This window comes from Cynocephalus volans, chromosome 11, assembly GCF_027409185.1.
Source record: "Cynocephalus volans isolate mCynVol1 chromosome 11, mCynVol1.pri, whole genome shotgun sequence".
NCBI classification, from domain to species: domain Eukaryota; kingdom Metazoa; phylum Chordata; class Mammalia; order Dermoptera; family Cynocephalidae; genus Cynocephalus; species Cynocephalus volans.
The window spans coordinates 32,865,128-32,890,565 of record NC_084470.1 but is presented as its reverse complement, the minus strand read 5'-3'; the positions used below and the strand labels follow the sequence as shown (position 1 = coordinate 32,890,565).

Genomic DNA, 25,438 nt, shown 5'->3' with positions numbered 1-25,438 from the left:
TGTAGGTAGCCAGTGTGCCTGTTATTCTGATTCTGCTGGAATCACATTACCACAGCAGAAAGGCACCTTGAGTAGCTCCAGGAGTAGGAAACTGTTGACAACTCTTCTTAAATAGCTACCTTTCTCTCCATGACAGACTAAATCAGAAGCCATTGAGCCTAGAAAATCCAAATTCCATTGGCACTGCACTGAGTATTCAGATCTTTCATCTGAGAAGCAGATGTGCTGACTGTTCCAATGTATCTCACATGAAAGTATGTATTTCAATCCTCAACACTCCCTGTGACTGGTCAGACTCTGGTTTTACCCGATAATCACAGAATTAAATCTGGCCAATGTGGGTAAGCAACGGGGTTTAAATCTGCTGGATGGTTAAAAACAACAAAAAATGTTAAACAGTGCTGTATCACAAATTGCTGTTTGCAAGCACACGCTTCCTAAAACAAAACAGTCCTCGGCAGATTTTGTCGCGTTTTGCCCTGTAAACTACTTTCTCAGTTATATAAAACTACAAATTACAATCTGAAGGCTTTGCAGTCTTGAATTTCCATCTTCCTGAAAATTTATGAGGACACAGAATTAAATTTGGACATCTTTCTCTCAGGCTCTTTGTATTGTGCCTGCCAAATGAAACGATTTTCCTGTGGGTGCTGGGCTCTATGACACTGCCTTTTAGAGAAGTCACCACATACGAAGTAATTGTATGCTACAATTTAGGTGGCTAAAGACTAATCTTTTAAAATAACATTTTGTCTATCTCCCCTCATGTTTCACGTTTTGCTGTAACAAGACTGCCTACTTGAAGAGTCTCCAAAAAGATATTTTTTATTTGGTTTCTATTTGCAAACCAAGAATGAATTGATACAAAATGTCACCTTAAAAGGTGCTCACAGAAGGAGGAAACTTTTCTGGGGGAAGGAAAATAAAACTGGATGGTCGTGATAGACACACAAATGGACGGTGGTGATGAATGCATTTACTCAAAAGCATCTGACCGCACACTTACAGTGGGTGGGTTTTATGATGTGTAAATTATACCCCAATAAAGCTGTTTAAAAAATATGCCCATTACACCAAGGTCAAGGGTTCCAATTCCCACACTGGCCAGCCACCCCCCCCTCTAAAAAAAAAGCCCATGATTCACAAAATGAGATTTTTCAGATTTCACGTTATTCAAATTAACATTTAAAACATTGATTTTTCCCCAAAATACGGATAATCAATTATGATTCAATTAAAAAAAAAAAAAACATTGATTTTTTTTTTCTACGTCGCAAAGGTATCTATGGTATTATGGGACAGTACAATTTTCCTCTAAGCAGGGTTTCTCAACTTCTGCACTACTGACAACTCGGGCCAGATAATTCTTTCCTGTGGGGAGCTGTCCTGTCTGTGCCTTGTGAGATGTTTAGCAACATCCCTGGCCTCTACTCACTAACTAGTTGCCAGTAGCAGTCCCTTCCTCCAACTGCAATGACCAAAAATGTCTTCAGACATTGTCAAATGTCCCCTTGGGGTCTAAATAGCTCCAGGATCCAGGGTGGGAGCCACTGCTCTAGATGCTGACAGTTTAAAAAGAAATTTGCTCTCTGGAGAAGTGACTGACAAATACAAACAACTACATTTGGGGCTCTCCCCACCTGTAAGGCTTGTTCTAATGCCCTTTCCACTAGCCTCAGCCAGTGGAGGATGCTTTTTCTCTTCTGGTGGCACCTCTACCTACATTCTCTGTATTCTACAGCCAGTGTTATTTCTAGATTATAACTCATTAGTTTTAAAATTAAGACTAATTTTATAGTCCTGTGACCCAGAATCCAAGCAACTGGGTTTGTTCATAAATGCTCTGTGGCCACTGACTCTGATATAAGAGTAAAGCACCAGGCAATTCAGCTTAGCCAGCATTAACATAGCACCTTTATATTCTAGCAACTTTGGGGATTTATTCTCTATTAACTTCAAAGTTGAAGTTACAGTCACCATTTTATAGATGCAATAATTGAGGCTCAGAGAAAAACTAAGAGATTTGAGCCCAAGATCACAGAAGTGGCAGAGGTGGGATTCAAGACTGAGTCCCATGTTCTTTCCTGACCTCTCATTTAGCAGTTTCCCCTACCCTGAGCTGCTGTGAGGGCTCACCATGGGCCAGACACTGTGCTGAATGCCTAATAGAGCCCATTTTAAATCCCCACTGTTATGTCATGCGGGATTAGCATTATTCATACTTTACAGACAAGGAAATGGAGGCAGAGATGAAGTCCTTGGCCAAGGTCACACAGCTGGATATCCTAAAATTTGAACTCAGATTAGTCTTAACTCTGAAGCCCATGTTCTTAGCCACTGTACCCTACTGCATCCCCTCATGTATAAACGGACTATTTCTTTAGGAAGAGTCAAAGAGCTTTGTTTTTGTTTTTATGTTAGTAGATAAATTACACTTTAATTCAAGGAGATTTGGATTTGGGCTACTCATACATTCACTTGAGGTTTCTTTTATAACATTAAAAACCCAGTCCCACCAACACATGGGGGATACCCAGAAATGCCCTATTTGAAAAATCTCCTCTACCCAATTGTCAAGAAATGGTCAAGCTAAAATTTCACAACTGCTAATCATTTCCTCCATTTTCTCTTCTATAGTTCATTCACTCAGTCCATAACCACATCACTTAGAATCTATTCAGAGATTCTGAACACATATCAAATAATCGCACTTAATTACAAACCACAATAGTGTTATGACACCAAAGTCAATGGTTTGGATCCCCTACCGGCCAGCCTCAAAAAAAGAAAACAACAATGACAACAACAAAATTCATGATAAAAGCACCAGGAAGGAAGAGTACAGAGGAGTTTAGATAATTTCAAGCGGAAAGGCTGGCGGGGGCAGGGGGGAGGTAAAGGAAAGGCAAAGAATCTGAGATCTGCAGGAAGAGTTGAAAGTTCATTTTAATTTGAGGAGAGAAAAGATAAAATAAAACAAAATAAATTGAGGTGAGAAGAGCTTTCAGTCCCAGTGAACAGCATGTGCAAAGGCCCTGAGGTGGAAGGAACCATGTACTTGAGGCCCTGAAAAAGGGCCAGAGATAGCAATGGGCCAGGCCATGCAGGTCCTTGTGGATTCCAGTAAAGAGAAATTAAAGGGTCTAAACTAGGGGCACAACATAATTATATATTTTTAACAATCACTCTGGCTGTGTCAGACAGGAGCAAAGTGACTCTCTGAAGCAACCTCTGCCAGGTCACAGTTCAAAGAAGTCTACCCCGGATCCTGCAAAACAAGTTTGCTTCTTTTTTTTTTTTCTTCTCTCTGGGGTGTGGCCCACCACCCTTCATTTTCTGTTTTGTGAAGTTTAAAGACTAAATCTTTTAGTGGGTCTGGGACCCGTCTGTCTTTCAATAGCCCCCCCTGCCCCCACCCCACCCCCCGTGAATTTCCTCATCACCTTCCAGGTCACACCTCATTCTCTAACCTCTCTACTCTCTCCAATTTGCTAAGAGGCCTGCAGCAAAAGGAAGAACAATCTTCCCTTTGGGCCTTGCTTATATCAAGTGCAGAGACAAGCTGAGAAGGAACCAGATTCTGCTCTTTCGCATGTCCTCATACCCAATCAAGCCCAGTTTAAAAAAAAAAAAAAAAAAAGAAGCAGCAGCAGCAGCAGCAGCAGCAGCAAATCTGAAATAATGTCACTCCCCGGGTTAGGATTCCTGGATTCCCCAGTGCCCTCTTGGCCACTCCCCGCCGCCCAGCCCAGTGGCCCAGGCCAATGGAAGTCTGGCTTGGGTTGGCTCAGCTCCAAGCTTTCAGAACTGCTTTCAGTTTCCCCACTACAAGAAGCTTCACCCCACCCCACCCTGTGCTGACAAGAGTCTTTAGCAGCCACTGACACTTCCTCCAGGAGGCCACTCTCACTCCACCTGCACTCCAGCCCACAAATTGTCCTGCTCTGGTCCCCACACCACTCTGAGAAAGTGGTCTTTCTGAACTTCATTGTGATTGCCCCCCCCCCCCTTAGGCCCCCAACGAGTGCATACATGCACAGTCAGTAATTCCAGAAGGACAGATGCTGGGTATCATAGGCCCAGCACCTTGCACAATGCCTGGCACCTAATTGGGACCCCTCTAAATATTTATTGAATGAATGGGCAAATAAAAATTGACACTTTTGGAGTCTCTCAAGAGCAGGAAGAGAGGCCTTTAACAAGACAGGTTTTCCCTTCCTATAAGAGTGTCATGAATGTGAACAGGAAACACTAAAGTCACAAACTTTAAAAGCGGTGCTACATTTCACTCATGGAAATTTTAAAGGATCAAAAATAACGCAGGACACTTATGCTCACGGATTTAGAAAGAAACAAAACTTCGGGGAAGCTTTTAGGTATTAAGACAACATCAGGCAGCAGGTAGAAGAGCTACTAGTGATGGGAACCCAATAAATAAATTTAAAAAGTAAAGCCAGGCTGGCGGGTTAGCTCAGTTGGTTAGAGCGCCACCTTGTAACACCAAGGTCAAGAGTTCAGACTCCCCCCACTGACCAGCTGCCAAAAAGAAAAAAAGAAAGCCAGGACAGAAACACTGAGCTAACACAATTCCTACATGAGCCCACTCAGGCTGCAAAGCTCCAAAAAAGTGCACTGAATAATCAAACTTGTTCTTGATTCTGTGCAGAGCACTCCCTTCTACCTATTACACTCACGGTTCTATTCTCATGAGTCTAATGCCCTTCATAGCCAACTCCTGGGCTTTCACCTTTCCCAGAATCACACTCCCCATTTTATTATTTGTGCATTCCTTCTTCAGAAATACCAATCGCATTGTATCATTATTTCACAGTTCCCATTTTCTCTCCTGAATTCAAAAGGGATTAATAATATACCATCCAGGTCTGAACTGGGGTTGTGCTACTTGGAATGTGATCCATGGTATAGCATAGCATCACCCGGGAGTTTGTTAGAAATGCAGACACTCACTCCATCCCAGACCTACTGATTCAGAATCAGCATTTTAACCAGCTCCCCAGGTGATTCCTGTGCACACTGAACTTTGAGAAGCACTGGGCTAGATCCCACATTCATTCAACAAATATTTATTCACCCGGGAGTTTGTTAGAAATGCAGACACTCACTCCATCCCAGACCTACTGATTCAGAATCAGCATTTTAACCAGCTCCCCAGGTGATTCCTGTGCACACTGAACTTTGAGAAGCACTGGGCTAGATCCCACATTCATTCAACAAATATTTATTCAACCAGTACAGGACACATAATAGGTGCTCAACATATACATGAGGATATGGTGTGGGAAAGGGGCAAGCACAGACATTCCATCGAAGCTCCTGTGAATACTAAAAACAGCACCACACAGGAGAGGTGTTCCAATAGGATTAATAATCCTTACACCAAAATTTAGAAGTGGCCACCGCAGCGCCGTTGAGGAATCTGGAACCTGGGAACTTGACCCTGTTTGCAGCAGGCGGGAGGAATACATCTGAGGTGTTCAAGTGTGTGTGAGTGTGTCTCTTCCCCGCCTCAGCCACAGGCCGCAGGAGCTGACAAGGCCAAGTCCCCGCCCCCCTCAGCTGTCACCCTGTCAAAACAAAGCCTCTGCTGACAGCGCAAGGCCAGGCTGCCCCGCGGCCTCGGGCAATCCTTCCAGCCCCGGAGCACGACCCCCATATCTAGCTCTGCAGCTGGAGGCCACAGGGTGCCTAAAACTGGCATGGAGAGGGAATGGCAAGAAATGTATGTCCTCAAACTGAGCAGTAGCGCCCGCCGTGCTGAGCTGTCACCTTGCCAAATCCTGTTTACACCCCGAGCAGCTGGGACAGCGTTTTAACTAAACAAGTAATAATACAATGACAAGGCTGTCACCGCGCGCAGCAGAGCCTCCGCCCCCAGCCGAGGGCGCTAGGCGTCAGAGGCCCGGTCTCGGGCTGTGCCCACCTTCCCACCCCGCGCGTTCCTCCGCCTGGCTTTCCCAAAGCGCCCGGAGTCCGAGAGTCTTCCTTCCCCGTCCTCACTCCTTAAAGCCAGCTCCTCCCGGTGGGGCACGGGGAGAGGCCGAGCGCAGAGGGACCGCTCAGAGCCCCCAAAAGATGCTTCCGTGGCCCTGGGTCGCCCGCCACACCGAAAGCAATGCCCCAGTCCCGGGAAAGTGCCTCCAGAGAGCTCCTACAGAGCAACAAAGCCCCAGGGTAGCCGGGAGCTCGGACGCCTAGTCTACTCCTTCCAAGGGAAAGGAATGAAGCGCTCTCCGTCTGGGCGATCGCTTCTTCCAGCCCAGCAGGACTCTTGTCCTAGAAGCAGCTAATTGGGAGCGGGCGACAGCAGCACTTCCGCGGTGCAGCGGCCCCAGGCGAAAGACAGGAGGCGGGAGGCGGAGGTGGGAGCGGGAAGGGGACAGGGAGGGGGCGGGGGCGGGACCCCGCGGGCTGGGCCCCCAGCGCCCCTCGGCGGTCCGGGAGCGGCAGGAGGGTACCTTGCAGGCGGAGTATACTCCGAGTTTCTCCAGTTTCTTGGCCCGCGGAGCGGAGCGCAGTTGCGCCTTTTTCACGGCGATCCGGGCCGAACCACCGCCTCCCGGTCCTTCGGCCGTGCCCGCCGCAGCCACTGCCGTCGCCGGACCGCAGGCGCCCGAGCCCCCGGCGGCGGCGGCGCAGGGGGAACCCTGCGGGGGCGCGGGCGGCAGCGCTGGGGGCTGCGGAGGCAACGCCCCGGGCCCGGCCCCTGCCCCGGCTCCTGCCCCGCAGCCGCCCGGCCCGGCCCCGCCAGCCTCGGACATGCCGCCCCGGAGCACGGCAGGAGGCGCCGAGTGTCAGGCGCCGCCGCCGCCAGGGTCTCCCTCCCGGGCTCTCGTCGTCTGGAGAGCGAGACCCTCCCCCCCACGCCCTCCCGCCCCCTCCGCCCACCCCCCTCCCCGCCCCCGCCCTCCCGCGCGCGCCGCTCGCCGGACTCGCTCCGGCCGCGGCCCGCGCGCTGGTGGTGGCGGCGGCGGCGGCGGCGGCGGCGGCGGCGGCAGCGGCTGCAGCTGCTCCCCCAGGAGGGAGGGGACTAGCGGCTTCGCTGCCGCCGCCGCCACTGCACACGCCCTCCCCCGGTTCTCCTCCCCGGGGCTCTGCTCCGCGCCCTGGCCGCGGACATGTTCCTTGGGGCTGCGGACCGGGGGTGCGTGCCGGCGGGTGCCAGCCTCGCGGTGTGGGCCCGGGGGCCTCCCGCACGGCGTCTTTCCGATGCCCGCGAGGTTTGCGCCCCCCACCCCGGCGCCTCGACACCTAGCGCTCGCCCGCCAGGGGGCGAGGCCAATTTCTGGGTGTGGGTAGGGCGGGGATGGGTGGGGGTGGGGAGCTGGAGCCCAGGCACCTGCCGGCCGCCTCCCTCCTCCGCCGCCCTCCCGCCGACCCTCGCACTCGCGAGCCGGGGGGAGGGGGAGACCTCCCGTCATTTGTCCTTCTACCCGCTTCCACCCTCTCTCTCACGGAGCAGAGACAACTTCCTCCACCCTAGCGGGAGCCAGAAGAAAAAATATATATTTTTGAAAAGTACCCGTCCATGCTAATAATCCTTTTCTTTGTTGCTAATTCACCAAAATAAAGGCGTGATGTTTCCGCTCTCTCTTTTTAAATACTTTCTGTCAAACTTTTTTTTTTAAGGACACTTTCTTTTTATAGCAATTTCTGGCCCAAATCTGCCAGAGGAGGGGAAAGATAATATTTTCTATAATTTTTCCCTGAGTGTTGTTTGTTAAAAGAACGATTGTCTAAAAGCGTCAAAATAAAAACTGTGCGCAGTGGGAAAAGCTTGAATACAAAGTTTGTTAACAGGATTTATCTCTGGGTGGTGGGATTCTAATCTGTTACTGTTTTATATAATGCTAAGTCGTTTTTAGAAATTGATACCAGCAGCATGCATATTCATCAGGAAAAAATAATTTAAGTAGCATCCGAAAGAATGAGTATTGATTTTGGTCTCAAACTTAAAAAAAACAAGCAAAAAATACCTCAACTCAGTGTTTTCAACTCTCGTTGAAGGTGATGTTGAAAACTGTTGTCTTCCTGTTGATGACAATGAGGGTGATGGTTAGTACTGTTGGAGCACACATTTCAATTTTTCGTTTGAAAGTTGTGCACCATTGGTCGGCCTTTCGAAAAGCAAGTTTTAAAAGCCCAATGTTATGTCTCAGGACCCTTCACAAATGCCCTACTTTTGCAGAGTAAGTGTTATCATATGTAATATGGGTCATAATGTGCTTGCTATCAAATTCTGTGCAGACCTTATAGCTCTTGTCCAGCTCTGTCCAGAGATGCCTTAAGGGGTGTGCTTTTTCCGTGGAAACATTCCTCTTCCTGACCCGTTTTTTTTGTTTTTTGTTTTTTTTTGCCTATCATTTTCTCTAACCTTTTCCCAGATTTTCTATGTTCTTTTGACTTTTAATGCTTAGTGATATGTAAAGATGGGGGGTGGGGAGTTTGTAGATCTAAACAGTGATGTTACACGTGGCAAAAGGAAATATCCTCTCCCAAATTGAGTCCAGTCTTTAGGTCTGAAATGGCAGACTCTTACCAGGTTCCATGTAGACATTTAACTTCAGTGATTCCTTTCTTAGCTTGATGTGTTTTGCTTTATCCCTGTTACTCCTGGCTCTGCTGAGGTGTTTTGCAGATATTTTGCCATTCTCATCAAAGGAGAGTGAGAGTCTTAAAAGGCTGTGATTCTCTGACCAGACACTAACATGATTCAAAGATATTGATAGGGGTTTGGGTTCCAGCCATAGGTGTTTGTCAAACCAGTGGAATAATCCATTTGACATTCTTGCATCTCACTGGGTGTGAATATTACCTCAAAAAATTTTTTTAAAAAATTATAAGCATTGTACTCTAGTTAACGGTGTTCACTGAAAGTTGAAGGATGTGGTGTCTTGCTGTCTCAAGGTACCCTTCGTACTTTAAGATGCATAAAAAAAGTAGATGGATGCATCCAGGCATGGGTAAATGGGAAGATGAACAGAGACGTGATAAAACAAGTAGAGCGCGATGTGTTGGTACTGTCTAGGTAGTGCGTGCCCAGTACAGTTCTTCCAATTTTTCTATATGTTTAAAAATTTCCATAATAAAATGTTGGGGAGGGAAACCCAGATTTAATACTAACTCACCCATTACCTCTCCCTCGCAAGCCACTCTCAGAATTCAGGAGGCAGGCTTTTTCCAGGACGTTTTGAAGCAGAAGTAGCCAACCTCATTTCATTCAATTCCGAAAACCATCACTGTCTGAATGGTGAATGGCTTGTGACATCAACCGAACATTATTTTTTATTATTTCCCTGCTCAGAGCACTCAGATGATATACTGCCTTAGGCTGAAGGTCCACAGTTTCAGGGCCTATTCAAAGTGTGTTATAAGCACCAGACAGGGATATTTCAAGGGCAAAGAATTCAGGAAGCTTGCTGCTTCTTCATACCCAGGCTGTTGTAAGCATTTAGTAAGCTCTTCGTGCTCATAGAGCACTTTTAAGACATGAGTACCTAGAAAATAAAAGGCAATGTTTTCGTGTTCAAAATATTTACCACTTACTGAGGTAAAGAAATCAAATTCAGAAAACACCAAGGGCTTGGGGAGTGGGCACGGTAGGGGGCAGGTTGACCACTGGAGGTTACTTGTGGTATATATACAGCTGTCACAAAGAATGAAATGTAATAACATAGAGAGATCTCCAGAAAAACTGATGAATGAACCCTGGTGTAGTGTAATATTATTTAAGATTTAAAAAAATCATATTGAGGCTGGCAGTTTAGATGTTAAAATGTGGTTAAAACGCGGTTAAAACATGGTGTTGATAACACCAAGGTCAAGGGTTTGGATCCCCTTACTGGTCAGCTGCAAAACAAGCAAACAAACAAAACAAAACAAACAAAAAACCTCACATTGTCATATAAGCACAATTCTATATATGTTCAATAAATGCAATAAGTGCATATAAATAGCAAAAGAGAAAAATTTAGAAAGATACATAACTACCTCTTAAAACTTGTTGCCTTTCACAGGGCACCTTGGAGAGTAAAACTTATTTTTCCCATTTTTGTATTCCCAGTTCCTCACACATAGTAAGTTCTCAATAAATATTCATCATTTCTACCCGAAAAAAATCTATCTTAAATCTGTTCATATCTGTCTCCATGGACATCATCTCTTACCCAGATTACTAACAACAACTTTATAACTGATCTCTGTGATTTTACCCCTTGCTCTACCACAATCTCCTCTTCCCAATACAGTTTCAAAACTGTAAATGCAAACCTGACCCCACAGTTCTCTGCCTGAAACGCTCCAATGGCTTCTCATGACATTTAAAATACAACACAACTACAGAACATGAGATCACATACCATGAAGTTGACAAGGCCCACCTTTCCTGGTCCTTTTCCCCAGAGTCCTGTATACTCCCATACTTCAAATTCAGAAAGCACTTTCCTACGTCAGGACCTTTGCATTTGCTGTGTTGTGTGAACACACTCCCCAAACAGCATGGCTGGCCCCTATTTATCTAGTATCCCTTGCTCAGAGATGCCTTCCCATCTAAAAGATATAAGTTTCACAGCCATCTGTGGTTACTCCACCTAGCAGCACCTTTACCATATTCCTTTCTACCAATCCTGTATAGCTTCTATAATGCACCGGTAATGCTGAACTCCATAAATGGATTGAAATCATCCCCACTGAAGGCACAGACTCCAAGGGTACAGACCAAGTGATCCCAATGCAGGTTGGGCCCAGCACATGGCCCAGGACTGACATCCTTCCTGGCACAGCCACCAGCTTTTTAGAGATTATGCCTAAATGGAGATCCTTGGGCCAACTTCCCATTTGAGAAAGTGGCAGTGATTACTGGGCATTTATTTTAATAACTGCTAAAATAAAACCTATCTTTCTAAGGAAAAATTATTGAAAAACAATTATAAAATGAATTCTAGGATGGGCAGACATAAAATCTCCTTCCCTAGTTTTCAAGCATTTATGCAATTAAACCATCATTTCCAGTATGAATCTTAATCATGCCCCAAACACCATTAGTGCTATTTTACTTATTTTCATTTTTATTTGCTTTTCATAAGATTCTTCCATATTTAATATGAAAAAGCCTAAGTATGTTTGGCTGAGCATTGCTTTTATAAAGAGGGATTTTTTTTTCCCCAATGCTTTCTGTTTTAAATATGAACACATAAACTTGCTTCACCAGCTTACCTACCATTTACAAGGAAAGCACAATGTAAATAAAAGAAATGAAGTTTGCTTTCTTCTGAATTCAGGCTAAATGACTTGCTGCTTTTCTAAAGCAGTATGTGAATATCTATTGCTTTAAGCAACTTGAAAATTATATAAGGAAATCAAATTTCCGAAGAAACAAATTTTGGTGTGACCTAGATTTTCTGGAATGATCTGAATATCATAAATTTTATTTCTGTTAGTGTCAGATAACTATTTAAAATAAATCTAAGTGGGATTCTAATTCCCTAACTGTGTAAAAATGTTCATACATATAATTTCACAAATTAGGGAAAAAATCTTTCTCAGGACAGGTTTTCTAGTTTAGGGTCCCCTTATAAGGAAAAACCTGCTTCAATTTCTTAATCTTAATTCCTGATTAGCTGAGCACACAGCTGCTGATCTTTTAAGTCAAAAATCAAGGCTCAGAGCAGTGTTCTCCATCCTATGAAATAGGTGCTAAACATCAGTGGCCACTTTGGGTAAAAAAAAAAAAGCAAAGAAGAAAAATGGAAAGTCACTATAATAATATGATATCCCTCCCAAACCACAACACTTTCATATTGTTAGAAAACATTTCAAACAAACAGAAAAATAGAGTGTTATAATATCTATATTTACCACTCTGATTTTTCAATGTTTTCATTTGATATATATATATATATATATATATATAGATAGATATATATATATATATATATATTTCATTTGCATATATATATGCCATTAAAGAACTCCTCCTTTGTATATCTCATTTCAGGTGGTGCCTGAGCACCTCAGAAGTAAAGATGAATGGACGTGTATCCTACTTGTTCATGTTTTTTAACACTTACAGAATAAACCCTGTGGAGAGGTCTTCAGTGAACTTTTACAGTAAAAGGCTACATGTAGCTGTTTCAGGCTTTGTGGGTCATAGTTTCTATCTCACCTCCTCCATTCTGCCAAGGTATCAAGTTCTTTGAAAGAAAATTTGTTTATCTTACATAATTGAAAATCAAGCAAAATATTAGCTTGTTATAACTACTCACCAAACACTTCCATTGTTCGTATTATTGTTGCTTAGCATTTTTTATCTACGTTTTTTATGACACAAACCAACTTTTGATTTTATTGCAGTACTTAAGTTTGCTAAGGACTGCCATACGAAAGTACCACAGATTGGTGGCTTAAACACAGAAATTTATCTCCTCAGAGTTCTGGAAGCTGGGAGATAAATTCAAAATCAAGGTGTCAGTAGTGTTGGTTTCTTCTGAGGCCTCTCTCCTTCCTTTGTAGATGGCAGTTGTCCTCCAGTGTCTTCACATGGTCTTCTCTCTGTGTATTTCTGTGTTCTCATCTCCTCTCCTTGTAAGGACATTAGTTATGTTGAATTAGGGCCCACCCTAATGTCCTCCTTTAACCTTGATTACCTCTTGAAAGACAAGCTCCAAATACAGTCACATTCTGAGGTACTAAGAGTTAGAACTTCAACATTTGAATTTGGGGGGGACACAATTCAGCCCATAACATGCAGTAAATAGATCATTAACCTTGCCGACATATTTTAGCAATTCCCATGCTCACTGTATTCCTTCACTCTGTGTTGGTGTTTTTCTTGCTAAAGATAGCCTTCAGCAGTTCTTTCAGAGAAGATCTAAACCATTACAGTCCTCCCTCCATATCTGTGGAGGATTGCTTTCAGGAGTCCCGTGGATACCAAAATCTGTAGATGCTCAATCCCTTATACAAAATGAGGTAATATTTGCATATAACCTATACACATCTTCTTGCATACTTTAGATCATGTCTGTTTTTCCTTATAATACCAAATACAATGTAAATGCTATGTAAATAGTTGTTATACTGTATTGTTTCTTATTTGCATTTTTTCCAAATACTTACATATATGTATGTTTTTTCCCAATATATTTTTGGTCCACAGTTGAATCCTCAGATGCAGAACTCGTGAATACGAAGTGTGGACTATTCATCCAGTCTGCTACTGGAAGGCCTTAAATCTATAGAAGGTAAAATATATGCCAACAAATGTATTACATTGAATCAGGTTGAGTTTATTTTTTATTAGCCTGTAAAGAAAAATGATATCTTTTACGCTGAAATGGCGTTTGATGTCAATTTTTTAAAAAAAACATTTATGAGTTTTTTGTTTGTTTGCTTTTGTGGCTGGCCACAGAGTACACTAATTTGTTGTCCAGCTCAATGAATTTTTATATATACATACTCTAGGTTACTCACCACCCAGATCAATATATAGAACATTCCCAACATCCAAGAAGTCTTCCTTTTGCCCTTTTCTAATCAATAACCTAAGATAATCGCTATTCTGACTTTATCATCATAGATTAGTCTTGCCCATTCTTGAACTTCATATAAATATGATCATACAGCATGGACTCTTCTGTTGTTGGGCTCCTTTTTGAAGATCCTTACGTTTATGACACCCATTATGTTTAACGTAGCCATATGTCACTTTTTTTTAATACCTCATAATATTCCCTGTATGATTCTACCACAATTTATTCATATATTTTCTTGTTGATAGACATTTCCAGTTTTTTATTAGTATAAATAAAGTTCTGAATATTCTTAAATTTTTTTTGTGGTCATATGCATTCATTCCTGCAGGGTATTCACCTAGGGGTACAGTTGCTGGATCATAAGGAAAGTGTACATAGAGCTTTAATAGATTCTGCCAGTTTTCCGAAGTGATTATGCCAATTTAAACTCCTATCCCCAGTGTATGAAAATGACAGTGCTGCAAATCCTCATCAGACTTTGGTTATGTCAATCTCTTTAGTTTTTGCCATTTTGTTTGGTTGTATGGTGATATATTTTTGTGGTTTTACCTAAGGCATAATACCATTGAGCATGTTTTCCTTCTCTTATTGGCATTTTTGATATCCTCTTCTGCGAAATAAATGCCTGTCTAAATCTATTACCCATTTTTAAATTGAGTTGTCTTTCTCTTATTGATTTGTGATATTTATTTATTTATTTATTTTGGGGTGGCTTGCTGGTACAGGGATCCAAATCCTTGAGATTTTTAATATATTTTGGATTTGAATCCCTTGATGAATACATGTATTACAAATTTTCTCTTAGTCTGTGGCTCACCTTTTCACTCTCCTAATGGTGTCTTTTGATGAATAGATTCCCTTACCTTTATTGAAAGTCTGATTTATCAATATTTTCTTTTATGTTTAGTGCTTTTCTGTTTTGTTTAAACTCTGCTTAATCCATGGTTGTGAAGATATTCTCCTAGGTGTTCTTTGAGTTGTATTACTGTGTCCTTCACATTTAGGTCTCTGTTGTATCTCATTCAGTCGCTGAGCACAGTGTAAGGTAGTGGTCACCATATCTTATCAATTTTCACTTCATAGTTTATAGGGTTCCTCATGAAACACACACTCAAAAAAAGGTATGTGTATGTGTGTGGGGGTGGTGGCGTCTGTCACTTGGTAAGAGTCCTAGACAGGGCAACCCTGTAAACCTAGACATTCACCTTCTGCCTAACAGTCTTTGAGCCCCAGAGAGACGCACTTCCTCCTCTCTCTTGCCCTAGATCCTCAAAACAAAAGACACCCGCGTCAGAATGCTGAGCTCTTTGGTGAGAGAAGCTCAGCTTTGGAGTGCAGGAAGGATTTGAGTGGCAGGACTGCTTAGAAAAGAGAAAAGACAAATTAATTAACTTGTCAAATCCTCCTCCTTGGCATGAATGCAAAAAATTCTTGCATAAGAAAGTATTGTTTCCCAGAGTGCCAAGCAGCCGTTTCTTGCTTCTTTTTGTTTTCCAATTCATGGTTCTGAAGATCCTCATAAATTAGCATAGGGTTCACTAACGTTACACAGAGTAGCTAAGGAACATTTTGTAACATTAATTTATTTCACCCTTAAATTTACATGTGTCGAGATCTAAACATTACTTATGGGAAAAGTGACATGGATTCTCTCACAGGCAAAGAGATGAACATTGAATGCAAAGAGTAAATAGTTTTATGAAACTATTTGAAAAGGCTTCATTCAATTTTCAAAAAAGCTAATAAATGCTCAGCTTTATTTAAATATCTTTGACTAAAAATTTGATAATGATTAACCACAACTTTATTTTGCTGTTTAGTTTTAACAGCTTATTTTGAATATTAGAAAAAAGATAACATTTTTTAAAAACGTGAAAAATTACTTTTTGGAATTTTTTTATATTTACTATCATTCATATTTTTTGCATGAAAATGCATTTAAAAATTGTACACTTTAAATACAATTACATTTTAACCATGTACATGTATTACTTTGAATTTAAAATTAAACAAAAAAAAGAAGAAAAGGAAAGTTCATTTAAAAAATGAAGTGAATAGTATTTGGCAAATGGTGAGTATTCAGTAAATATTAAGGTCCCTTTGTGCTGTCCCCACCTTCTCTCTCTTGGTTTTAACTTGACATCAGATTAAACATCATTTTCCTTCCTCCTTCTTTTCCCACCCCTCCCACCCTCCAAATACAAACATACATATCCGATTTGGAATTTGGTTGTCTTATGGAAACAGGTCTAAAATTTGGAAGACAGCAGAGCCAGCAGAATTGATAGGAGACGTTAGAGAAACCTAGGTGAGGCCAAATTGAAAAATTAGATAGAAGTTCAATTGTTTAAGATGACCAATACTTTTTAGTAGAATTCTGTCTTATAGCATTTGCCAGGCACTTCATGCCAAGTGAGAAGTTGTGGGCACTCAGAAATGTGTGTGTGACAGAAGAGAATTTAACTCTTGCCGACAATTTGAATTACAGGTTGGGTTCCCAACCCCCAGGAAAGCCAAATGAAAGCTTCAGGAAGTTAGCACTACTGGCCCACATCCACACATCTACAAACACACACCTGGAATGTTTTAACAGCTGGATTCCAACTTCCAAAGTGATTCATGAGAAAGCCAAATTTGTTATAGTGCTCACCAGTAATAAAACAAGAGGAGTCGAATGGTTTGGGGAAATTACTATATGCTAGGTGCTATAGTGACTCCTTTTTGCAAAATATGCCATCTAATCCTTACCAGATAGAAAAAAGCTATTCTCCCATTTTTAGAGATGGGGCTCACAGAAGTTAACTTACACCACAGTCTCTCCCAGTCTTAACGCTGACTTTCAGCCATTAACAATTGTGGCTACCATTTATCTAGAGCTGCCTAAGGGCCTGAACCTGAATTCTGACTAATTTAATCTTCAAACAACCCCATGTGGGAGCACTTAGAAGTTCCATTTACAGAGAACCTTCAGCTGCAGCACATGGAACTGCATGTAATAGAAGCAATAATAGTTATGGGCACAGGGTATCTTCCCCACCTTTTGATTTGACAGCAGAAAGGAAAGTAGACTATCTTCTGTCATCCTGTTAAGAATCCTATGTACTGGTCCCTGTACCAGCTAGCTTTTCCACCCCTTTCACCTCCCTGCCAAAAAAGAATCCTGTATATTGAGCAGAAGAGGAAGTTTTTTATTCCAAAGCAGCACTGTTCTACCGACCTTTCTCAAGAACAGGACTGTTCTACATACGCATTGTTCAATGGTAGTTACTGGCCACACGTGGTCATTGAGCATGTGAAATGTGGCGGGTAGGACTGATAATCCAAAATTTTAATTTTGTTTAATTTTAACTAGTTTAAATTTAAATAACACATGTGGTTAATGGCTACTATATTGGCCAGCACAGTTCTACAGAATAAGACTACTTGGTGGCCCAGTGCTTAGCAGATCCGAGTTTCTGATATTCCACTTTCCTTTCTCTTAGCTCTGTTGTCGGCTGTCTTTCAGGGCATGTATCATCAGATGAAGGCGTTGCTAAGAACTGAAGAGGAGGAAAAAGCATTGGGATTTCTCTTACTCCCTTTATGAAAAACTAAATATTTAAGTGCTCGCTTATTTAATTTGTTCATTGATTTATTCAACAAATATTTATGGAACTTTTACTACATGGCTGGCATATCTATTATAAGTCTATTCATTTGCTCGGGTTAAAATGGCAAGCCAGACAGAACTGAAAAGACAGACATTACTTAAATAATCACACACATATGAAAGTACTTCAAAAAGTTCATGAAAAAAATGAAATTAAAAGATTATAAAGGCTGGCCAGTTAGCTCAGTAGGTCAGAACGTGGTGCTGATAACATCAGGGTGCAGGGTTTGATCCCTGTACCAGCCAGCCACCAGGAAAAAAAAAAAAATTGTAATGTGAATCTTTCCATGAACTTTTTGAAGACCCTTGTACATCATTAGAAACTCAAATAAAGGCAAAGTACAAGGAGTTGCAGAGGCATTTGACAAAGGGCAGAGGACTTGTGTGAGGAATAGGGAAACATCTTTCTGATGATGCTAAAATTCGGCTTGTGGAAGTGAGGTTTTAAGTGAGAAATAAAGAATGAGTTAGAATTAACTGGGTTACAGTGGAGGTAAAAACTTTTTGAGGTGGAGGGAATAGCGAGTACAGGTCTGAGGTGTGCAGAGTGTGGACATGTTTAAGGAACTTTAAAGAATAGGAAAGTGGGTCAGGCTTTTACCAGGCCCTACACAGCCTTATTCATCATATTAGGACTTTTGACCTTTATCCTAAAAGCAGTAGACAGCTACTGAAAGGTTTTAAGCAGAGGAGTGACATGATTAGAAAATAAGCTTAAAAACATAACAAAACAAAAACAAAAACTTGGCTTTTTACAAGGGTCTTATTGTTCCCTGTTCCTTCCTTCCTTCCTCCTTCAGCAGGCAGGCAGGTGACTGCCCCAGACACAGGGCTGCAGCTGGCCCCAGAGGCAGCTCCTCAGAACAGACTAGAAGTGCTTGGTCCCCGGCCCAGGGGATGAATGGAGCTAAGCTGTGTTCTTTCCTCTAATGCACTGTGTGTTCTCTTTGTGTGTTTTTGCCATTAAATAAATACTGGGGTATTTATAAGAACTGTCAGCAAACCACCCACTCCATTTTCTCTGCTACAAGCCCAGAAGCCCTTAAACAGTAACAGCCTGTACCAGAATCTTTGTGATATCCAAAGAGCTCCTAAAGGAATACTAAATATAACTCTCTTCCATACAGGCTGATGCCTGCTGCCTCGACTTTTATGATCCTAGTTGTCCAACATCTAGGAAACTTGAATTTGAGGGGCAGTTTCACTTTATTTTATTTTTTGGTGGCTGGCTAGTAGGAGTAACCAAACCTTTGACTGTGATGTTACAAAGGCTGTGTTCTAACCAACTGAGCTAACCGGCCCGTTTTAAGCTGAATAAGGGCAGCCTACTGGAGAGGTTTGGCTTTTGCTGTTTTCTAGCCTAGTCACCTTTTCATTGAGCTATATGTATTTGACTGTTTTGCTCTTGGGAGGAGGATAAGCCAAAGAATTTATTCCAGCAGGAGAAAGGCAAGAAATAAAGAGTGAAAATGAGGGATTAAGATTTGTGAATATATATATATATTTTTTTTTTTCTTTCTTTTTTTTTTTTTAAAGATGACCGGTGAGGGGATCTTAACCCTTGGCTTGGTGTTGTCAGCACCACGCTCACGGAAGTGAGCCAACCGGCCATCTATATATAGGATCCGAACCCGTGGCCTTGGTGTTCTCAGCACCGCACTCTCCCAAGTGAGCCACAGGGTGGCCCTAGGATTTGTGAATATATTTGAATATCAAAGTTTTCAAATAATGTGAAACCAGCTTGTAAGTAAAATGTATCACTGGCTGTCCTCTTTTTCCAAGACAAATTGATTTTTACCTCTGTCCCCAGCATAACAGAAAAAGTCACCCGTTCTGCTGTTCAACACACCTGGGCTTAAATACCAACTCTGCCATTTACTGCAGTGAAGTTTAACTCACTTTTGAGAGCTTCAGTGTCCTTGTCTGTAAAATGGGTTATTAGTGCCTCTCTGCAGTGTTGTTGTGTGGATGTGAGACAATGTGTGTGCAATGCTTAGAAATAGCCCCAGCATGTGGTAAGCAATGATATTGTTATTATCCAGTAGTGCATCTGTGTGCCTGTTTTCCCATAACACCGAGTTCATCGAGCATAGAGACATGCCATTGGCCTGTATGTCTGGTGCTTAGCCCTGCAGGTGCTCAATATATAAAATAATTAATTGGTACAACCATCTTAAAAGAAAGAAATTCTTCTCTTCTGCCATTAACCTTCCCAAGGTAGCAGTCTATCTTCCAATTTCCTGCAATGTTCACTGTTTATTTGTATCTGTTTTAGATGTGAATTAGGGAAAAAATTATTGGATGCATTTTCAGAAAGATATTTTCCTAGAATGTTTCTATGTATACACACACACACACACACACACATTTTCTAATTAATAAACTTTGTTTTTGAGTAGATTTAGGTTTACAGAAAAATTGAGCAGAAAGTAGAGTTTCCCATATACCCCCTTACTCCTTCCCCCACTCGTTTCCGCTGTTATTAACATCCTCAGTGGAGTACATTCGTTACAATTGATGATTCAGGGCTGGCCAGTTAGCTCAGTTGGTTAGAGTGCAGCTTTATAACACCAAGGTCATGGGTTCAGATTCCTATACCAACCAGCTGCCCCCCCCCAAAATTGTATATTAAAAAAAAAATTGATGAGCCAGTCTGATACATCATTATTAACCAAAGCGCATAGTGTATATTAAAGTTTGCTCTTTGTGTTGTTCATTCTATGGGTTCTGACAAATGTATGGGAGGTATCCACCACTACAGTGTCATATGAAATAGTTTTGCTGCCCTACAAATCCCCTGTGCTCCCTTTACTCATCCCTACCTCCCCTGAACCCCTAGAAATCACCAATCATTTTACTGTCTCAGTATTGCCTTTTCCAGAATATATCATAGTTATATATTATGTAGGCTTCAGGCTGCCCTCTTTTACTTAGAGATATGCATTTAAGGTTCCTCCATGTCTTTTTGTAGCTTGATAGTTCATTTGATCACTGAATAATATTCCATTATATGGATATACTATATTTTGTTTATTCATTTACCTATTAAAGACATTGTGGCTGCTTCTAAGTTTTGGCAATTGTGAATAAAGCTGCTAGCATGTTTATAGCAGCTTTATTCACAATTGCTAAAACTTAGAAGCAGCCACAATGTCTTTAATAGGTAAATGAATAAACAAATTATTAAACATTCATGTGCAGGTTTTGGTGTGAACATGTTTCCAATTCATTTGGGTAAACAGCAAGAAGTGTGATTACTGGATCATATGCTTAGAGGATGTTTAGTTTTGTAAGAAATGACTACATTGGGCTAGCTGGTTAACTCCGTTGGTTAGAGCGTGTTGTTGTAACACAAAGATCAAGGATTTGGATCCCTGCACCGGCCAGCCACAAAAGAAAAAGAAAAGACCACTAAACTCTTCCAAATGGCTATACCATCCTTCATTCCCACCAGCAGTTAATGACAGTTCTGTTGCTCAAATCTTCATCAGCACTTGGTGTTGTCAGTGTTTTGGATTTTGGTCATTCTCATAGGTGTGTGGTGGTATTTCATTGTTGTTTCAGATGGCAGTTCTCTGATGACATGTTGTTAACATAGTTTCATATGCTTATTTGCCATCTGTACAAGGGTACTTCAAAAAAGTTCCTGGAAAGATTTGTAATATCTTTCAATTCTATTTTCCCAGGAACTTTTTGAAGTACCCTCATATATCTTCTTTGGTGAAGTGTCTATTCATTTTTAAATCAGACTGTTTGGAATTTTTTTTTAAATTGAATTCTAAGAGTTCTTTGTATATTTTGAATACCGGTCCTTTAACAGATAAGTCCAACTTGTCTGTTTTTTCTTTCATGAATCATATGTGCTCCTTGCTGAAAAACTTTGTTTACTTCATCATGGAATCCCCAGTGCTAAAAACAGTGTCTGGCACATAGTACATTCTCAATAAAGTGTTGTTGAATAAATCTGAAAAATTAAAAATGCACTTAGTCATTGGCAGAGGAATTCTATGACTGGGAATTTACCTTATACACATGTACAAGGATTTTTGCTGTTGTCATTGCAGCATTGTTTATAAAAGGCAAATGCTATTAACAGACTAAATGTCCATCAATAGAGAAAACATTAAATAACTTTTTGTATACTCATATAATGGGATATTGTGTTGCTATGTAAAAAAAAAGGTAGATTTATACAAGCTAACATGTAACAATGTCAGCAATATTATTGCTAAATAAAAAATCAAACTACAGAATATTCTCTATATTATGAGTATATGTAAAAGATAATTAACTTGTTTTCTGACTCATATTGGAAGGATTCATGTCATCTAGTGAGTCTTTATTTGGGTGGCGGATTGAGGAAAGAGGAAAAGCATGCTTTCACTTCAGAGACTACTTACTTCCTTACTTTTTTCCACTTAAATAAAAAAGCAAGTACAATTTTTTATGATTTTTTCTTTTAGATTGATTTATTTTTTAAAAGATAAAAATGTGCAAAAGTTTTTATGTGAAAAGGGAAAAAAGGGCATAGATTTATTTGAAAACAACTCGATTATTTGAGAGAAATGATACATTCTCATTTAAAAACTATATAGAAAAAACTAAAAAGAAGAAAGTGAAAATCTCTTACAAAGAAACTAATATTAGCAGTTTGGTAAACATCATTCTAGTTATTTCTTTATGCATCTTTACAATTTCATGTAAATGGGCTAATCCTACTTATGCTGCTCTATTATCTACTTTTTTTTCCTTGGTGCCTGACCAGTACTGGGATCCAGACCTGTGGCCTTGGCATTACAAGGCTGTGCTCTAACCAACTGAGCTGACCAGCCAGCCCTAGTTTGCTCTTTTAATTAAACCATATTCAGTGGACTTCTTTCTGTTTTGTTGTATTTTTTTTTCCTTTGGATGGCTGGCTAGTACAGGAATCTGAACCCTTGATCTTGGTATTGTAGCACCATGCTCTAACCAGCTGAGGAAGTGGACTTCTAAATAAATAAATACAGATTGTTTATATAGGCTGTATTGATGACTCGTTTAGTAAACCAAGTCTTATTTTTGAGCACTATAAACAATGCTTGCCCCATTCATTTGTTGAATAATGAATAGATACAAAGTAGCATTTTAAACATAAACATAAAATATAATAGCAATCCTATGAAGAATAACCCCTCTCCCCCATCATCTAATCAGCATTGCCTTGAAGGCCTCAAGTCCATCTCTTTTCCTGGTCTGTCTGAGGTAAGTGCTATTTTGGATTTTGGTTTATCATTACTGTTTTTCCTTATAATTCTATTCCACATGTTTGCATCCTAAACAACGGAGTTGATTAATTTCCAACTTCATGAAATTTACAAGGATGGAATCTACCTCTGTATGTTCCTAGTGACTGGCAGTTCTCTTGGTTAATATATACTTCCTGATATTCTTCCACATTGTGGGTAGTTGGAACAGTTCTTCCCACTGAGGTATAATATTCCATTGTGTAAATACACGGGATATATTTATACATTCTCCTGCAGTAGTCATTTTGAGGCGACCCCCAAAGATCATCACCTTCTTGGTAGTCACATCCTTGGAAATTCCCCTCCCCTTGAGTATGAATGGGAACTGTGACCTGCTTCTAACCATTAGAAGATACCAAAGGTAATGGGATATCACTTCCATGATTATGTTATATTTCATAAAATCCAGTCTTGATTGCATACTCTCTTCTTTGCTTGCTTTGAAGAAGTAAGGCCGCATTGGGAAGCCCACATGGTGAGGAGCTGAGAATAGCCTTTAGAACCCAAGGGTGACCTCCAGGCAACAGACAGCAAGAAACCGGGATCCTCAGCAAGGCGATTAATCTTGCAAACCAATCTGAGTGAACTTGGAAGTGTATCCTCCCCCATTTGAGCCTCCCGATGATCAGAGCCTTGCAGAGAACCCAGCTATGCTGCATCTGTACTCCTGACCCACAGAGACTGAGATAATAAATATGTGTGTTTTAAGCTACTAAGTTTGTGGTAGTTTATTATGCAGCAATAGATAACTAATATACTCATGTTAATAGATCTTTGAAGTCTTTTGAGTTTTTCATAACATAACCGCTCTGATGCATGTCTCCTTGTACAAACACATAATACTTTCTATAGGGTAAATAACTCAAAATGGACTTGCTAAGGCACAGGATACGTCAGAGGTTGGCAAATTTTTTCCAAAAAGGTCCAGATAGTAAATAATTTAAGCTCTGTGGGTCCTCTGGTCTCTGTTGTAACTATTCAATTCTGTTGTGGTGGTAAAAAAAAAAAAAGCAGCCATAGACTATATGTACACGAATGAGCATGGTTGTGTTCCAATAAAATTCTATGAACATTGATATGTAAATTTTGTATAATTTTCACATCACAAGGTATTAAACTTCTGATTTGTTTCAACCATTGAAAAATGTAAAAATCATTCTGAGTTTGCAGGCTTTACAAAAATAGATGGTGGAACAGATTAACCCATGGACCTTAGTTTTCAGATCCTTGGGACAGGTGCATCTAAGTCACAAGATAGGACAGTGTTGTTTTCTGAAGTGACCGTCCTGATTTTTCCTCTCCGAGCAGTGTGGTAGATGAGTCCTCCTGGCTTCACATCCTCACCAACATTTGAGATGATGAGACTCTAGTGCATTGTGCCAATGTGGTGGATGTGAAATATCCATCCTGTGATTCAAGTCTGCCTCTTCTCGGTTATTATTGAGGCGGGGTCATTTTTCATATTTTTATTGATAAGTCATATTTCCTTTTGTGAAATGTCTGTCAAGTTTTCTGCCTTTTTCAGAGAAAGAAATGTTTGTCTTTCTATTAATGATGTGTTTGAATTATTTATATCTTTACATATTCTGGATTCAAATACTTTGTCAGTTATCAGTGTCGTAAATATCTCCTCCCTATGGATGGTTTGATTTTCACCCTTTTAAGGTGATATCCACACAACATCCAGTTTTCCAGTCCAAGAACAATATGAGTCTCTGCCTGTATTCATATTTTCTTTTACATTCTTGGTAGAGTTATATATATATATATATTTTTTTTTTTTTTTTTTGCGGCTGTCTGGTACAGGGAACTTTGACCTCGCTTGGTGTTACGAGTCTGCACTCTACCTATAGTTTTGGTTTTGGCGGGGTTTTTGTGTGCATTTTTTTTTCCTAAAACTTTTTTGTTGTTGTTTATTTTTATTTTTTATAACATCTAATGGGTTCTTTTTTCTTTTATATTTTCAAATTAGTTGTTTTGGTTTTTCTACATTGATTATGTAATCCTCCATCGTACTAAGTTTCCTTATTTCTGAAATAGCTGTACCTTATATTTCCTACCTACTCTTCCTTTCAATTTGCTTTTTATTTTATTTGTTTTGTTTTGTTTATTTGGTGGCTGGTTAGTATGAGAATCTGAACCTATGATCTTGGTGTTATCAGCACCATGCTCTAACCAGGTGAGCTAACCAGCCATCCCCTAAGTTGCTTTTTAAATGTGTGTTAGTGTGTGGATGTAAGCATGTACGTGTCTGCATGCATCTTTATACATACATGTATATGTAGGCAAAGGTGATAGGAAGCTCGGGACATATGTAGTTATAAGGAGGGCCAAAAGTGTGCAGGAAGAAACTGATCAATGAAAGTAGATCACGGGAAGAGAACTTAGTGGAACTATGCATGCAAAGATAGTTGTAGAATGTGGAATTACTAAATAATATCCCTAGATTAATATTAATGATAATAACAATTACTTATTGGGCCAGCCCATGGCTCACTTGGGAGAGTGTGGTGCTCATAGCACCAAGGCCATGGGTTCGGATCCCTATATAGGGATGGCCGGTTAGCTCACTGGGGAGAGCATGGTGCTGACAACACCAAGTCAAGAGTTAAGATCCCTTTACCAGTCATCTTTTTTTAAAAAATGGAAAAAAATTTAAAAATAGCAATTACTTATTGAGTATCTGTCTTGTACACTGTGCTCAGGGTTTGAAGGGTATGTCTCGTTTCACACTAATCCTGCAAGGTTACTATTATTATCTCTATTTCACAGGTGACAGACCTGTGGCTTAGACCGGCTAAATAAGCTAAGGGCACCCAGCAAGTCACCTGCAAACTGGAATTTGAGCCCATGTTTTTGACCCTCTACAATTGCTCCTTCGATTTGGCCATGCAGACTTCTGTGGTTTGGACACCCAACGAGCCACCAGCATGAACACAAAGAGGCCATACACA

The 25,438-nt window shown here is 40.8% G+C and overlaps 1 protein-coding gene across 3 annotated transcripts in view; it reads right to left on the bottom strand.

Annotated features, from left to right (window-relative positions):
• The window catches only part of KAT2B (lysine acetyltransferase 2B), a 212,099-nt gene extending 205,226 nt beyond the window's left edge, over positions 1–6,873 (bottom strand). For all 3 annotated transcript variants that reach the window (XM_063114028.1, XM_063114027.1, XM_063114029.1), the window contains exon 1: positions 6,477–6,873. In XM_063114028.1, the coding sequence (XP_062970098.1) occupies positions 6,477–6,779 (303 nt within the window). In that variant the 5' untranslated portion in view covers positions 6,780–6,873. The remainder of the gene's footprint in view (positions 1–6,476) is intronic.
• Between the last annotated feature and the right edge of the window lie 18,565 nt (positions 6,874–25,438).